General features: G+C 39.7%; 1 protein-coding gene across 1 annotated transcript; it reads right to left on the reverse strand.

Moving 5' to 3' along the window:
- Positions 1-2,358: 2,358 nt before the first annotated feature.
- Positions 2,359-17,992, reverse strand: SLC39A9 (solute carrier family 39 member 9). The gene is made up of 7 exons (XM_032188316.1): positions 17,857-17,992; positions 14,301-14,409; positions 10,027-10,218; positions 8,001-8,069; positions 6,816-6,901; positions 4,305-4,439; positions 2,359-4,015 (listed from the first exon to the last, which is right to left on the reverse strand). The coding sequence occupies exons 1-7, from the start codon at positions 17,950-17,952 to the stop codon at positions 3,785-3,787; spliced, it is 918 nt and encodes a 305-aa protein (XP_032044207.1). The 5' UTR covers positions 17,953-17,992; the 3' UTR covers positions 2,359-3,784.
- Positions 17,993-18,227: the final 235 nt, after the last annotated feature.

The following is an 18,227-nucleotide window of genomic DNA, read 5'->3' on the forward strand; positions in this document are numbered from 1 at the left end:
GTGGCAGATCTACCTTCCTCACACAAGTTAAAGCCAGAGCAGCCTCTGCATCTGCCACCAGGTGCTGAAAACAAAAGATTTCCTTTTTTATTTTTTTTTAAACACAAGGAACAATAGAAGAATTAGAGCAGTAGGGAAAGTACCTGAACACACTGGGATGAAGAGAATCACAGCTTTAGTCCAATCAATTAAGAAATCATTAACGGGGAAAAAAAAAAAAAAAAAAAAAAAGAGTGATGAGAAGATTATAGGTTTCCTAGAGGGACTGACAGAAGAAAAAGGGGAAATGCCTGGCACTTGGTTAAAGTGCTGCCTGCTATTCCTACTGCCACCTACCTCACGGCAGAAACACAGGCAGAGATGGCCACTACAGGGAGAGTAAAGAGGAACTTGCTTGCAGCAAGGTCCCCTGAGGAACAGCAAATTGTACCAGATGGCCTTGACTACACGCAGTGCTTGGATTTATTGTGACAGATGGGGAGATAGGTAAGAACAGAGATATGATAAAATGCAAAGTAATTTAATGAGGTAAATAAAATATCTCTTCTATAAAATAATCCTCCACGTGGACCTAATGATTTGAAAAGGTTTGGTCATTTAAGATTTACTTCTTTCCTATGACATACCCTGCATCTTCCTTAGTCATTGCAGTTTCAGCTACGTAATTGAAAATAACTGTTCAACACAGAGATAACAGAGGCAGCAAAAAGAAAACGCTACTTCCAAATAGGTAAGAAAAACTTTCACAGAAGTCTTATATCACGTAATTGAGTGCCAAAATGAAAGCTGTGTTATCAGACTTTTTTTCACCGATTTCAAATTGTCGATTTTTAACTTTATATATCCCTTGCCTGCTGCTCTAACTTGGCCTCCATAGTTCATGAATGATTAAATTGAGTATTACCATTCCTGGTAGTTGCCCCATCAACACGAAACATGACCTAAGGGATGGGGGAAAACCAAAGACAACAAGGCTTCTCACCAGTGGCACCTGTTATGATTAACATGCCAGAGGTTACACCAGCAGTGAAGCAAACTCTCATCCATACAAAAAGGTACTACCCGCACCCCCCTAAACTGCTGCAACTGTTGTGTACAAAACAAGGCTGAAGAGGAACAGCATCAGGATAGCAGTGTAACTAGTGGAGTCAGGGATGATGTGCAAATGGCAGATGCTAAAATGTGGCTTTACATAAAGAAAAAAAAAAGAAGAGCATAGTACTTTCCTGCTGCCATTTGCCACTGGGACTCCAGTTCAAACGTTTTCCACATAAGGGCTGCTGGAGCAGTATTTGAGAAACTCAAGTTTCTCCCAGAACGCTGCAAGTTAGAACAGGTTCCCTACATCCTGCGGCATGCCAGCATCACCCATCATGAATCAGCACTCACGTACATTCATCAGGCTTATTGAGGTTTGCTCTTTGGATCAGTTTTCAAGAAACAGAACTCATCCCTCCATATGAAAACTGCTTCAGGTCTAGTGGGAGAAGGACTCAGCTTGCATACTCAGGCAGATAGCCTCCACTTTAAAAACTGCTGTTCTACAGAATTCAAGCACCTGTTGCTGCTCTAACTTATTTCCTGCTTTTGCTTTTTTACAGATCATGCAAACTCTTCAGCTCCTGGAAACAAAAGGAAGGGTTAAGCAAGGTAAAATAGTGACATCACAAAGGAAGAAGATAAAGAGAAATGAGAAAGAACACCGGGAGCTCTGGTGTAAATACCCCTGTATGTCACTCGCATGTGTCAGTAACCTGTTCACTGAACCTTTTAACAGATAACAACTAGTAAGTTACTTGTTGCATACATATGTTGTAAAAACAGTTTAAGGATGTGCAGCAGAGGATCTCATCTGCATCACTAATTTTGCAGTGACTGTTCAAAACGGGATTAACTTTTGAAGCTCTAATGCCAAAGATGATTGTTTAGGCCTGAAATTCTATCTGAAAATGGTATCTTGTGGGAGAAGATCGTTTCTAGTAATTTTTCAACGATACTTAAGTTCATCTAACATATTGTAAAATGCACAAATGAACAAGCTCTCCTGGGGATCAATACTGGGTGCACTCCTGGGATACGCCTGCATTGTTACAAAGCCAACAGATGGAGCATCACTAGGCCAAGAACCAGGCCATGCCCATTACCGGGCTATTAGACAAATAGGACGGTGACAAAAATGTGTGGAAGTTAAAAGGCACAATGGCCTGTGTAGTATAAGCAATAAATGGCATGAAAAAAGACACGCTCATTCAAACTGAAACAATAAGCACTTCAGGAAAGATCTCAGGCTTTGAAAATCCATTTTAAAAAAAATTATTTGGCAATGTTAGCTTTAAAAACTGCAGAAAAAGTATAGCTCAAAAAGGGTACAGCATTAAAAAATTTCCCCTAAAGAAATAATTTTATGTTGAGTCTGTGCACATCAAGCATTCCTGACTTTTCAATGCACTACAGTTATTAAAGTGTAATATAATTTGCATAAGAGAAAAGGTGCCTGACAAGAAAATGCTGTGGCTTGGAAAGGGATGGATCTTGTATCACCCATCTGCAGTGAGAGGCGTCAGCAGTTGGCAATAAGTCTTCAAGTAGATTCACCGAATCTAATGATTATCAGTAAAAGGTGAAAGCAGGATTCCCAAAGGAAAAGCAAAATGTCTAACAGGTCCACTGGAAACCCACCAGGTTCTGCTTGCTTGCCTGTTCTTTTTTGTTTGTTTGTTTAGAACTGCGTTAGAAACACTTTGTACTCTACCTGTAACATAAATATTTATCTATAGATCTTGTTACGTTAGCCTTAATACATTTTATTTGATGAGAAACACACACACCACTGATCTCAGTGGTTCAGACTCTTGAAAATGAGCTAGTAAAGTTCTCTGGTCCCTCAACAGCTGCTTCCATCAGAGTTTTACTCCTCAGAGCCCAGAACAGCTTGATTTCAAAGGACAACACGGATCTCTCTCAAGAGTAGCAGTAGTGTAATCACAGTTACAAATACCTAATTCCCGCTAACATTTTGGTGCCTATGCTTTACTTGGCAGAAGACCATCTCCCAGTAAATACTGCCTGTTTAAAACTCATTAACAATTGCATAAATAATCAGAACAATACTCTCCTTGCTTCTATCCCTTAAATAATGGAATACACTGCAAAATTCATTTCTGCACTTTTAACCAGCTGATTTCCTACTCTAATCCTACGCTTTCTCTACAGCATTTCATTCCTATCAATGACACCTGTCACAATAGCACTGTTGTCCAGAATTCTGAGTGCAGCCCGCTTTCACAATACAATTAATGACAAACATTACAAGAACCGTTCACGTTGCCAAGACAACATGGAACCGATGGGGGAGAGCCCCCTTCTTCATTAGTAAGAAGACTTCAACCTCTCAAAAGGCAGCCATCCTTTGTTTTTGCTCTCAGCTTTGAAAGCTGAACTGCAGGATACTTTGGTGATTGCAATTTCATGATGAGTCGCTATGTTCTTCCCCACTCACCTTTCTCAAATTCCAAATTCCGTCTTCCCTGAGAATAGGGCCAGAAGTAACAATTAAAATAGCAAATGTCTTCAGAAGAGTTACATAGAATTTATGTCCGGCTGCCAAAGTACATTTTGCTACACTAAAAATTTTCCCAGTATTCCTCATTTTGCAATCAAGGTTCCCTCTGAACTCCATAAAGTAGATGGGATGGATGATGGATAAGACAGACAGTGATAAAGGGAGCAGCCGACATTTACTGCTCATGTCAGATCAAGGAGGAGAACGGTGAAATTCGCGCTCTTAGTGATGGTGTCCAATGGACAAAACTAGAGGAATAAGGCATCCTAAGACTAGGGCTGCCACCTCCAGACGGCTGAGTCCTTTTCCTCCAGTTGATTCAGGTTTGTGGCTATGAGCAATTCCTCCTACTTCTGGGAGGACGTGAACTGTGGCAACGTAAAGAAAAGTCCCAGCAGAAAAAAGCATAGCAACTCCGGTGGCGTTGACTTCTGAAAGGGCTTCTTTGCTACTCTGTGAAATGGGAAAAAAACACAAAGAGCGAAAAATGAAGATGAGCAGAAGTTCTTCAACCAATAATGAAACAATTCTATAAAGGTCCAGACACAACAGGACTTCTATCAAATCTCCTTCTCTCACAGTGACAGTAGTTCAGTATGTTGCTTAATGTCTTCCACGTCACATGGGGATAGTGACATTATAAAGCTGATGGGGCAGAGAATTATGAACCTTGTATGATACTCCTTTCCCTGAACTCCACCACTAACCTATGTTTTGGGCAGGACAAACATCGCAGACCTACCTTGCTTAGCCCCAGGTATGTCACCATGGACATAACAGGTGCTGCCAATGCGAAGACCAGCAAGTGTTTTCTAATTCGATTCCGTTCCAGCCCAGCATGCATCAGGAAGGAAACCAGGCCAAAGGCAGCCGGTGCCTGCAAAAAAAATACTATTTACTGGTAATACAATTCATTCTAAAATTACCTAAAACACATGATAAAGATTAAGTTGAAATATGACTTACTTCACTGAAATGCACAGATTTTGAAGAAATTTGGGGAAGGCACTTACATGTTTCAGTTAACCCAGATAAACAAAATCCTATACAATGCTCTGCCTTAGGAACACTACCTAATAGAAAGCCATGTTCTGCCTATCATTCAAGTAAATTATATTTTGTATTTTCATCAGCCTACAAACTATTTTATTTATTTGTGTTGCAGTAAGACACAAAAAAATATTTAAAGGTCTCCAGAAAAAAAGACATGTGAACTGTGAGTTAAGAAAATCCTGTCCATCTCACCAAACTGCAGTCCTAGCCCTGTTTTATGACCCATCTTTTTGGGGGTAGCAACACATTTTAGAAGTTTATTCCATGAATTTCTTCATTATAAACTCCAACTGCAGACTCTCAGATACGGATTGCTCTACTTCTATTGCCAATAATTTCTTTGCAAAAAGAAGGGATAGAAGCAAGAGTTTAGACTATTCTCATGCTGATTCTAGAGGAAGGTCTGCAGTTACAGATTCACAATGTTATTCTATTAGTGCAACACTGGGAAAGGTACCACAAGTAAAGATATTTGTGTAGTCATAAATGCTCAGATGTTCATTCTGACTTGAGTGGTTGCTATACTCCCTAAATTTCCATTAACTTATGTAATTTCTTTTTTTTTTCCATCCTGATATTATGCATTCTTAGATTTATTTTTTTTATAAAGTTGAAACAGAAAAAAATCTACATTTAAATGGAAAGGAAAAGGTTCCCAAAGAGAGATAGCAAATGAACAACGACTGAAGAGCTCCTTTGGTTTGTTCATCATTCAGTTATACTTTTATTCCCACTGTGAAGCAAATACTTTTGTATTCCCCCCACTAACATCCAGTTTCTTATTCACAAGGTGTGGCTGTCCTGCTCATACAGTTTACTGTATTTTTACTCACACACAGACAGTACAATTCCACCTAGACAATACTATTCAAGACCAACTAATATGTATTAGCACTGGTTTTATGTGCAGTCTTTTTTTTTTTAAAGAAATAAAAGAAAGAAAATGAGTGAGGGGAAAAAGTGAGAAAGATGACCATCAATCTGGATCAGAAGAAAAGAATCAAAAAATGACCAAAAAGAAACTCTTTAAATATCACATATTTCTTGATAATCTTTTGGGGAAAAGTTCTCTTTTAAAATTGTGCAACTGCAAAACTTAAGAAGCCAGTTAACTTGAACATTACAAATAAAAGAGGAAAAATTATGTCTAGCATTAGCTGTGAAATAAGCTTCACAGCAACATGTGACATTGTTATCACCACCTTTGAAGAGGTTTACATGAAGAATGGTTTATTGCATGAACATTGAACAGAAGACGTACTAAACCTGAATTTCCAAACATTTTGGGCATATAATAATCCAAAATTGTGCTTGAATATACACATGACTAACTATTGTAATATATGTATGTATTGCCATAAGTTATGTGCATCAGCACACTTATATAGCCAATCTTTGAATAAACATTAAGGAAAAAAGATCTTCCCATCTTCACTGCTTGCCTGTTATCATTAAAAAAAATGTTTCACAGTTTTTTCTTGCAGAAGCGTCATGATTGATGTTGAAGCTACTACAATAACACAGGTAATCAGAAGTTATTTTCTAGCACTCCATTATTATGTAGTTTCAAAAGACTAACCCCATACACTGTGAAACCCTTCATAACATGAATATCCTTCTCACTTTTTTGAGAACAGAGGCAAAAAAAAAAAAAAGCTGTGTAACAGCATAAAAATATTTTGTGTCCTTGAAAATACTAGCATATAATCCTGTGGTCCGCCATCCACATCTTGCTTGAAAACATCTTTTATAACAACAAGAATCCTTAAAGAAAAAGAAGAAAAAAAAAAGAAAAAGAAAAAGAAAAACCCATCCCTCCCCACCAAAAATACTATCTAAAAGAACACCAAAACACACCTTGTTTCAAAAAGTAACGCGAAGCTGCCATATTTCTTAATGAGCTGTTCTTCTATCCCTGCATTTGGGAGACTCCTCCCAACAACTACAGACAAATTAGGCAGTAAGAAGTCTGAATTTCTTCTCATTTGCACCTCATTCAGACTTACATCTATCACTTACTGTTCTGTCATACACATACCAGTGCTTTTTGGTCCTTGAAGTTGTACTGCCAACCTGTTCATTTCAATGGGATGACACACTTCCAGATCACACCATCAATCAAATTTAAGATCTTCAGTAATGCCTGTATGCTTTAACAGTTTTTAATGACTAAAGAACAGATTTTTGGTTGTTGACTTACCTTGTGCAACATAATTGCAACAAACACTATTAACTGGACACTAGTCTGAGAAGTAGAAGCTGCTGCTCCCAACGCAACACCATCGGCTGAAAGAGAAGTAAAAGTTCCTGGATTATTCCTCCATGTAAATTTCAGCTGCCCCCCATAATGGCTGGGATCACGAAACATTTGCGAAGTCCCATTACTCAAAATACTATTAAATAAACCAGCTCAGCATGTCATTCATTCCCCTTTGTTTCTTCAGGTAAAACAACTTGAGGATTTCAGACAACCCACAACAGGAGCTGTATCACTTTCCCCAAGCCCATAAAAATTATAAGGAGAACGTATACAGCATTGACAAAGTCTGACAAATTAGAATCAAATAACAACTTTATTAATTTTATTTTTCTGTGGTAGAAATGCTGTCTGTATACATTTTTTAAAGCTGCTTTAGATTCTTAACATTAAAAGAACTTTAATTACTATTCTTCAAATGAATGTTTAAATACATTATTTTAGTACCATTTAACAATTTTATCATCTAAATGAAATAGGAAATAGATACTGTATTAATCCGTACTATGTAGACACTTCATTTAGTGACATACCTTTTGATCAAAATTAAGACATTTACATGGTAACTGTCAGCAGAAGAGATTAAAAGGTATCATATTTACACTACGGATATATAATGAAGGATTACAACATGAACATGGGCTAACTGCAATACAAGTTTAATTTTTTCAATCCCTGTAAATCAACATAAATGTTTCAGTCAAACCTTTAAGCTCCACCCTATCATTTCCTTTTTCCACAAGATATTATTTTTTATTTTTTAAAACACATCTCTACTGATGAGAAACCCAAACGTATTTCATCCTACATATTAAATGAGTATGCACGTACTGAAATCCTGCAGCTACAGCAGCCAGCAAAGGACAGGCAGAAAGTGTCACACAATATTTTAGACTGGAAAAATAAAGAAGGGAAAACACAGCACTCAAAATTCTCTGAAACATTCTGAGTACTGGAGTATGTTTTCTTAGCCACTTTTGGTAAAAAGCCTTAGTTCTTTCCCCTCTTTTTTGCTTATAAAAAAAAACCACCTTCTAAACTAAAATGCAAGCGTTTCTATTGCACCTAGGGACACGCCACAGAGCAACAGAAGCCCTCCTCAAGTTCTAACAAGAAGTCCCTCATTACCTGCAGCATGGACCACTAATCCCAGTGTTGTGGTGATCTTGGAGTTGCCCGATCTAGCAGCTTCTGGATCTGAAATGGTCATGAGGAAAGCAAACATAATGAGAACAAATAAACAAATTATGCTGGAAGAAAAATTATAAGTATAATTGCACATCACTTACCTGTGCTAAGCAGTTTAGGCAGCTGTATTCGAAACTATCAGCTCTTGAATTTCTGCATTAAATTTATTCTAAAACAGTTTGATACTTATCACCTTCAAATAACCCAAAATTCCATCAACAAATAACAGAATCATAGATTATTATTTGTAACTTACAGGATCACTGATACAGGCAATACTAGCTGTTTTTCTTAAGCTCCTGAAACTGAACCTTGAAGTTCTTTGCTATCAAGGGGAAGAAAATTTAGCTTTCAGATCCCAAACTCAAGTTACTCCAACGGTCAGGATGCTTCCCCCCACCCAGCCCAGTTTTCCTTCAGGTGACAATCTGTGACAGTCCCTGCTGCACTGATTCTCTGGGAATTCCCAGTAAGCAATAAATGCTACTTCTTGTGGGGGCAGCTGCAAAGATTTCAGTAATTTTCCTGACCCAGTGCTTTGACTGCAGCTGTTTGACAACTACTCTGAGGACATTTTCATGTCAGCTAATTATATAGCCCAGCACATACATCCACTGTGACTGCAACCAGCAGTTGCAGTGAAAGACAGTGAAAGTGATACGAGGAAGCTCCATTGTTTATCACAGTGATGCTTCTATATTTGCATAGGACTTACATTATTCAACTGTTTAATTCCAGAATAGTTAAACAGGAATTATTTAATTAGACTGCAAGCATGCTTACACAGCTATTTTAACAAGTCTGCACTGCTGCCAAAAGAGAAAAATACTGTTCCTTTCCTCCTGAAGTCTCATATCAAGGAAGTGAGCTGGCTAAAAAAATTAACGTACTCTCTTCCATTAGATTGGTCTTCCTTATGAGGGAGAGCCTACGTGAGCAATTGCACCAGATGACTGGGATGGTATACTCGTGTCAAACAGGAGATCAGTCACAAAACACGTTTTCTCAAGTTCTTCAACTGCACTGATTGATCAGAACTAAAAGTCAAGGGGACAGTCACATTTAAGTTCGTACCTCCGTTCCAGCCTCCAGAATTTCTCTAGTTTAGAGAAAGACACAGCCACTGAACTTGCCTCATAATTGTCCCATCACACTGACCCCATACAAGCATTTGTGCAGCTGCACCATGAACTGCTAAGGATCCAAACAAAACATTTCCCCACCCCAGCTCCTTTTTTCTTGTCATATGTGTTCCTTAATTTTGGAGGGACAAATTCTACTAACAGAAGAGACTACGTGGGGAAAAAATGAGCAGCCAGAGGCAATAAATACCTTTCTTGATGACAAAATACCTTTGGAGCATTTTAAGCTACAGTCTGGGCCTGAAGCTGCAGCAAGAAACAAGGGCAACTGGGGGCATTTTGAGAATCTTGCAGTAAGTTGAGAAATCTTTGGACTTCACAGGAAGTGAGGCTGTAGACTTAATACAGGAGCCCAGCCGTGCAGTTACAGCAAAGGACCAGAGCTGAAATGTAGTTCTTTCTGCAGTCTTGTGATAATTTTTTTTTTATTTTTTTATTTTTGCAAATTTTGCCTTCACGTATGACAATTAAGTAGGAAAAATAATGATGGTAAGACTAACCTGAAGTTTTTGGGAAAGCCACAGAAAAACCCTATGGGTGATACTGTAAAACAGACAATAACTCCGGTGTCAAGTCACCCTCCACGCACACAATACACATGCCTGCAGTTATTTTACATTAATGAAGCAAGCTCTCAAATTATGCTGGATTCCAGGACAGATTTCCAGCACAAACATTTCACACAGACCCTGCTTTATGTTTGAACAGCACCTACTGAAATTCTGGATGTGACTGGTCAAATTAAATCCCAGTAGCATAGAAAAATGTTGCACCTTGCTAATTAGAACTAATTAGCAAGAATAACCAAATGTTTCTCTACTTACCATCTGTAGAGTGCACATGAGAGCTGCCTATCTGGTCAACCAGGAGCATGAAGACAAAGCCAAGGACAAGGGAAACACCAATGTAGGCGTGCAACCTGGAATGGTCGTGGCCATACTCGTGTACAACTGGGATTTCTGCGACCTTCTCAGACTCCACCACGTGCTGCATCTCACTCACTGGGCGATGCTTCCCTGCGGCAGCCAAACAAACAGATTAGGAGACAGTGGGCTAAATGTGGCATTTGCTGTTGGCAGAAGGAAGGCCTAGACATAAAGAAATACACTACTTGAAAGGCACAAGCAAAGATCAGGAATAAGAAATTTTGAATCAAGTCCCCAGGTACTGCATAGTACCCAGAGAGAGGACAAGAGTCAATAGGAACAAACAGAAACACAGGAGGGTCCCTCTGAACACGAGGAAAAAAAAAAAAAAAGACTTTGTTCATTGGAACTGTGAGCGAGCACCAACACAGGTTGCCCAGAGTTTGTAAGCCTTGCAGTTGCAACAGGAGATCTTCAAAAGCTGCCTGGACATGGTCCTGGGCATGCTGCTCCGGGTGGCCCCACTAGAGCAGAGGGTTGGAGCAGATGTCCTCTAGAGTCCCTTCCAACCTCAGCCATTCTGTGATTAGTAGCAATTAGCAGCTACTCTAAGAGACATCTGGGCATCACAGGCAAGATACAAACATGTCTCAACATTTCTCCTACTTGAGCAAATCTTTCAGCAAATAACTTGGGGAAGCAAGGACAGGATCACGCTGCCCACAAGCATTCAATCATGCCTTATGCATGTACAGCAATACTTTTTTTTGTTTATTTTTAACTAAGGGGAAGATTTGGAGTTTATTGGTATTTCCAATCTCTTCCTCGGGTTCCTCTCTACTGCATTTGCTCAATCCACACGATCCAGTTGTCACTCCTTATGTATTCATCACTTTTCTTACCCCTTTTAAATACTATATCAAGTTTAGAATGATCTCCTTGACCTTATCCACCAGTTGTACTCCATCTTTAAAAATCTCTTTTTTCTGAAAAAATGACTTGAAACAGTAACACAAACACCTAGGTTTCACTTCGTACTCCTTGCTATTACACAGGGCAGCAATGCTTTGATTACAATATCAAAGAGCACTGATTAAGCAAGTTTCCATCAGCAATTCTCACTTCCGTCAGAAATTTCCATCAGTTTCCATCAGAAATTCTGAAGTCTTCACTGTAAATAATGTTACTGATTTTAGTTTAATTTTAATCTCATTTAAGGGTAAAAGGACTAACAGGATTAGCATACAGCACTTAAGGAAGTAGAATATTAACTAGATTGTTTCACTGGTCTAACAGCAACCAATGTTTTCTCAGTATGAGAACAAGCATGGGCTTGGAAGGAATTATAGTTCAGCTCTGGAAAGCTTTCTGACTTCTGAAGAGCCAATTTGTTGTGCCTGAATCAAGGTAAGGATGTAATGAATCGAGACGTGAATAATCACTATACTTCAACACAAAATCTGTCTGCACTTTTAAGGTTTATTCTAGATATGCTGCTACCTAAAAAAAGTAGAATAATATCTCTCACCTTTTTGAAAAAAGAACAGCAAGAAACAAAATGGAGCACAGCACATCATGCCTTTTCTAACATCTGTGGTGTAAGTGACAAAAGCAAAACTGTCATTTTGGGCAGGTTTTTTGGTTGGCAGCTCTGAAGTTTTAGACACTAACAGCAAAAACGTGACTGATTCAAGTCATCTTTATGCTGGAGTATTCACACGTTCTTGGATTTGCCTCAGTCGTACCACCCTCCTGCACAAGATGTTGGCACCATGCCATTACTACAGACAAAGAGCACTAGAATCTTTGAAAGATTTCACCAGCCTCTCTTTGCTGCACAAGATCAACCAATAAATCAATTTAGACCAAACAATATTGTTGCCATCTCTATAAAAAAAGATAGCATCGCTTCACATTATTTCAAGATTTAAGACGTCGTGGGTAATTCGCAGCAACCAAAGTCATGCAGTTTCACCAGTTAAAACAAAGGACCACAGTCACCAAGGAATTTTATGTATTGGTAATACTTGGTTTCACTACGTACATACGTGCATAAATAGGTTTATGAGCAAATACTAATCTGATTCATGGCATGCTGTTTGCTCTCCTTGAAGCCTAAGAGGTCAAAAAATGAGCAGTTACTTATTCTGCAGCCTGAGGGAAGATACAGAAGGGTAAGTGACTTTTGTAACAATGGCAAACTCTTGTACTGATAACAGGAAACCAGAGCTAAATTACACTTGGAACTGGGCAAACACAGCCCACATACATACATGTGTGTGTGTACACCATATACAGCCTTAAGCCTCAGTGTTCCCTTCAGCACCTTTCCAGACTTAGTGACGTAAATGGGTACGTTGCAAGAGCTGTAATGAAAGCTGATACGTTCTAAGAATCTTACGCTTAACTTTGTATGTCCTACTTCTCTAAGAAAGGTATCACAAGTATTTTTGTAGTTAAATCCGTAATATCTGTGCATTTTGCCTCTCTGCAATAAAAAATGAATAAAATCTCATTCTCTCTTGCATCTACAAGAAATGAAAACAATGACTTAGGTTTTGATTAGCAAGTGTAATGTGTTGGACAAAATTAAACTACAAAGACAACCACAGAAGGGAGAATTCTCTGGAAAAGATCATTCTCTTAATGTCACTTACACGTTTCTTTACAGACAGAATCACTTCACCCATAATACTGTGAGCTCGGAATTGAGCCTGAAGTCATTCACAGGAAAAAAAAATCTTTTTTAGTAGGTAAATACCTCTGACATTTCCCCTGATAATGTATTATAAAAATATAGATTAACAGCTCTAAACATCTGAATGTAGATATTAAATGTGAACTGTACACCGTATTTAGTGAAAAATATGCAAATATTCACAGTAATTGTATTTACTGCTATCCGTATCATTAGAAGAAAATTTATTCTACTTTGAATTAAAATGGAATGAAGAGCAAGCCCACAACTACAGCTCATTAGAGACATCCTACATTGGAGTGCACAAATTACAGTACAGTATAAAGGCATAATCAGAGGTTCTTTTACTTCTTGATAATGGATGATTTTATAGATTTGAAGTAAACAGAAGATAAGTGAAACACCATATAAATTTTGTGGAAACTAAAGCACAATAGATGAAAGCATACTCCTAAAAAGAAATGTAAAAGGTTGTTGAATTAAGAAAGATGCAGTAGCACACAAAAAACAGAGTATTGCAATTATCTCTCAATTACAGATTAGGACCAATGGTACATCGGACAATTGCTGATTTCTCTAGTCTCAACTTCATAGGCCTTACTCCTGTGACCGTTAAGTTGTTGCTGTTTACCACTGCATGTGTGATACCTCCCAGTGTGCTCAGATCAGAAAGTTGTCAGAAGGTAATGTGATAGCACATCACGCCAAGCTAAAGCAAGATTCAAAGGGCACTGCAAACAAAGGTAACAGGCCCCAACTATTCAAAATAAGGTCATAACCTCAATCTGAGGATTTTCCAAGACTTCTGGGTACAAGATGTATTTATACCACCCAAGATAGAAATGCCTCCTACTCTGTGAATTAGCCCCACGTAACCAAAATTTTCAGTCAGGTGCCTTAAGTTATCTTGGTTCCTACTTCAGACCATTTTAACTGGCTTGGAACAGCCCCCCAGCTTGCTGTGGGCAGGAACAGCAGCTGCCATCCAGTGTTCTGTCTGTACTTCAGTAAGTTCTTCAGTTTCAAAAGAGAAAACTATTACATGGCAAGTACACGTAGATCCAAAAAGCACTTCCAGCAATTGCTGAAATGAGAAGTGATCTACGTTACGAAATGCAACAGCAAATAGTCGATGAGTCCATTCTCACCCAAAGACATCCCTACACCTCATCAGAAGTTCCGGTGAAAGTTAAAGTTTAACTCTCCCCACAATAAGAAAAATTACACATGACCCAGCGTAATGTGTTATGGTTCCATGAGCAGTCTGTTAAGCTGGACCTGCAAGCGACGGGATCGCTTAGCAAGAATCACCCGACCGATCCCCAGCCTGATCACACTCCTCTCCCAAACCACCAGAAACGTACAGTATCTTACGTATGGCAGTTCTGTGTTTGTATGCTGGCTTTGTGCCGTACTGTGAAAGCCCCTGCCAATCTTATGTTAAAAGCCCTACAAACAGGCCCCAGTAAATAATAAAGCTGTGGCCTAAGTTACCTTGAACAAGGCTATCTAGAGCCATAGTTTTGGTTCTTACCCTCCAAGATGTCTTCATAAAGTGCATGTACTCCTTCGGGCACAATGACAGCCAAGGCAGTTCCGCACAGCAGCCCGGCACCCAGAACGGTCACCAACTTTAATCTCTCCTGCAAGCAAGCACAAAACAAGCATCACCTTTAAGAATGAAAACGCTTAACCACTGTTAAGAAGGGAGAGTAAGGGAAACGGGGTAGGGACAAAGTGGAGTGGAGGAGAGAGAATGATCCACAAAACCTCTTGCTGATTCGTATTCAAGAGATCCAGTTGTATAGTCCTGTATTTCTAACAATTAACTTGCTGAAATGTGAACGCACCCAGTGTCCACTACAAACAGCTGAAATAGGCAATGAAAGTTGGAGACAGCCCATTAGACTGGCAACATCAGAGAAGTGAAGCGGTGCATACTTGACAACAGCCAGAATTGTTATAATTGACACTAATAGTTATTTGGGGCTAATTCACGCCCAAGACCTCAAATTGCAAAGCCTGCAGAGACAAAGGATCATGGAGAATACATTTGAAGTGCGGCATGTTCACAATTCTGTACTTTATCTCTGCTCTGGGTTTGTTATCAAATACCCATTAAACATCCTTCCCACTAGAAACCTACTTAAACTTGTAAGTTCCCTAAAACCTCTTGTAGGTACAGCACAACACAGGATAAATCACCCATTCCTGAAAACGTCAGACAAAATAACAAAGGAAAATATATAAATGAAGCAAATTGCCAAAAGACAGAAAAATGAGAGATACAAAAATATAAACGCCTCTACAGATGCAAATACGTTGGTCAAATAAGAGTACAAACCACAAAGTCAGCTATATTTAGATAACAGAAAAAGGCTAAGAAAAGCTTCAGGACTGCAGGAAGAATAAAAGGAAGATTTTAGAGCACAAAAGTCACCTACAAGTTTTGAGAGACACAACAAAGTTAACCTGTTACAAGACTGTTACATGAGATGAACTACATTTCAGTCTCTAAAACAACCCTTGCACAAAAGTCTGTCCTAAAACTGCCATATTTTAATGGCATTGTGTTTAATACAGTATCACTGAAGAAGAGCTTATTTAAAAAACAGTTGTGAATAAAAGATAATTAAAGAGAAATGTACTTTTGTGTATTTGAAAGATCTGATGATGTGTTCCATGTATTCAAAAAGGCATCAAATTAAGTTTTATTCAGTAAGTATAAACTTACTGAATTACAAACCACAGCCATCCCTCTTCCCCCCCCCCGCAAAGAGAGCTTTTAAAATACATGCCAGTTGGTTGGTTTTGCAAATTTGTAATTAAATCTTAACAAAAATTACATAAACTTAATGCTTTTAAAGTACAGTAAACAAAAATAGTTTAGTTTATACTCCAGAAAAAGTTTCAACATGCTTAAAAAAAAAATCACAAAGGGTAGGTAGACATTCGATACCATAAGTAACGGCTGTTTTCCTAGTTATATTCTAATTTTGGACCAAACAAAACATAAAAGCCAGAGATGCTCAACTTAACTGCAGTACTGTTTGACCAAATTCTGTTTCACCAACATAAGAACAGTTTGTAATATTTTTTGCTTCCCTGTGAACACAACATTGGCAGGCTAGAGTCAAAGTCACGTGCTGAAAATGCAATTATATAGGCATCATCTGCTAGACTGCAAAATATGACAACTTGCAGAGGTCACTCCTGAACTAGGCTGTAACACAGTGCGTATAGTAACCGTGCAAAATTAGGTCCTCCTAACAATCGGGTATCACCTATTTTGTGGCAAAACTATCACCTTCCACACACAAGAGGACTGCGTGCCGCCAAATAGCTACCAGAGCCCTGGAGACAAAGGTCTGTGCTCAAATATTGTGAAACCACTTGTAGCACAGACACGTCGTGCTACCTGCCCTCTTTATCTCGCCTACACAGGTGACGTTGGCATAGAAAAACAGCATAACCTCTCGACAACACAACCAGCTTTCTGAAAGGAAGCCAACTGGGACCATCAGGAAACAATCACAGCATCACTGGGGAAAACGTGAGTACTAATATGCAAAAGATGCCAAGTTTCCATCAACATGCATGGTACAGTTGCATGTATGACAATTGCACTTGATAAATCATTAAGCAGTGCCAATCTAGATGAAAAGATAATCTTCCACACCCACTGTTCCCAGAGTAGTTTTGCCAAAATATGATGTTTCAGAATGAAAACAAGATGATTTTATACTGCAGCACTATAATCTCTTTTACACTGTGTGCATGCATTTGTGTGTGTGCATTTACCAAAAAACACCTCAAGTACTAATGCTTTATTACTAGTGCAAATACGGAGCGCGGCTTCAATTTGGACATCTGTGAATTTTAAAAATGCATTAAAATAATAAACACTAACAAATTACTATTTCAAGAGAAGTCTGCATTTCTTTTTCAATACGAAATACTTCAAAACAGTGAATACAGCGACCTAATAACTGCAACTTATCCTGACAGGGAAGTCATCTAGTTTAATTCAGGAAGCCAAACTATTTCAGTTCCAAAAAGTTCCCGGAAATCAACTATTTCAGTTCCACACCACTTGTGTGTCTCTTCTTAAGAACAGCACAGTAAATGCTGTTAAAAAATACATAGGGAAAACCTAAATTCCTCGAATCAGCAAGCTGTTCCACAGCTCAGTTATTTCTTGGTTTAAATGTTCATGACACTGAAACTCTTACTTGGACCTAGCAAAAAGTAAACAGTCCCATTCCAGTCAACACTGTGAGTCTTTGTTACCCAAGGAAAAGATTCGAACTACCTGAACAACTTGTTTTTATTTTGAGCATTTAGGCTGCAGCTTCAGAGAGCCTCAAGTACTGCTAGAGTGTGGTTTCTGGCCCACGGTTAGCCTCCTAGAGTACTTCATGTAAATCGGGATTAAACTGAAAACGTACAACTGCCTGCAGAAATAAAGCAGAGAGCTGTTTGTCTGAACCTTTTCATCACTGATGTTTAGTTATACCTGGCTTTATTGGAGCTTCATACTCTCAAGAATATTCAAGCGTAATTAAAAGAATAGAAATATGAAATCAAAACACAATTAGGTCCACAGTTAAACTCATCTGAAGAAATGTATTAATTAATAATTCTATTGTTCTCTATCATCTGGGTTTATTACGTACAGCATTAATTTGATTTGTACTTAACCATGATAAGTACCCAGGGGGAGGAGACGTTTTTCTCTAGCATCACCTAGAAAGCTTTCTGCAGACCACATAATGAACAGCCTAAAGTCATTTCAGTTTAAAACTACTCACGTAGCAGGGGCCTAAGCGACTATTTTAAACAAAACGATTGTAACTGCTAATCAGACGCTTCCAGGACTGGTGTCTGCAGATAAAACGAGCGCAGAGACACAGCTCCGTTGCTAAACCAGCCGAGCAGACAGCTCCTTACAGCACCAAGCTTACGGCAAGCGTAAAACCGAACCGAGGCCATAACCTCGTCCGTACACGTCAAGGACCTGTCAGGGAGCGCCGAGCCCCGCTCCCCGCTGCGCGCCTCAGCCCGGCCCGGCCCCCCCGGGCCCCGCTCACCTCGGAGAAGCTGACGGCCAGCGGGATGATGCCCGCCACATAGCAGGCCAGCAGCATGGCGAGGGACAGCAGGCAGATGGCAGGGAAGTCATCCATGGCGCCCGGCGGCGAGCTGCCCGCCTCAGCCCGGCTCCCCTCAGCCCACCCGGGTTCCCCTCAGCCTCCCCTCGCCCCCCTCAGCCCTCGCGGCCGCCCCGGGCCCCGCAGCGGCCCCGTCCCATGGCCGCCCCCTCGGCCGAGCGGCTGCGCGCCGCTTCCCCTTCCGGGCCTTCCCGGCTCCAAGATGGCGGCCGCCCGCCGCTGGGAGGCGGGAAAGCGCGGCTCCCTCATCAAAGATGGCGGCGCAACCCGCTTCGCCCCCCTTTCCCTCC

Source organism: Aythya fuligula, chromosome 5 (assembly GCF_009819795.1).
Source record: "Aythya fuligula isolate bAytFul2 chromosome 5, bAytFul2.pri, whole genome shotgun sequence".
Classification (NCBI taxonomy): domain Eukaryota; kingdom Metazoa; phylum Chordata; class Aves; order Anseriformes; family Anatidae; genus Aythya; species Aythya fuligula.

What these genes read in the sequence shown, in the direction of transcription:
- SLC39A9 (XM_032188316.1), bottom strand. Translation starts at nt 17,952, where the DNA reads ATGGATGACTTCCCTGCCATCTGCCTGCTGTCCCTCGCCATGCTGCTG. An exon ending in ATTAGTGGTCCATGCTGCAG is followed by an intron (nt 6,902 to 8,000) that starts GTAATGAGGGAC and finishes CTTCTCTTTCAG; the next exon opens with CCGATGGTGTTGCGTTGGGA. An exon ending in TTGCAATTATGTTGCACAAG is followed by an intron (nt 4,440 to 6,815) that starts GTAAGTCAACAA and finishes TTTTTTTTGCAG; the next exon opens with GCACCGGCTGCCTTTGGCCT.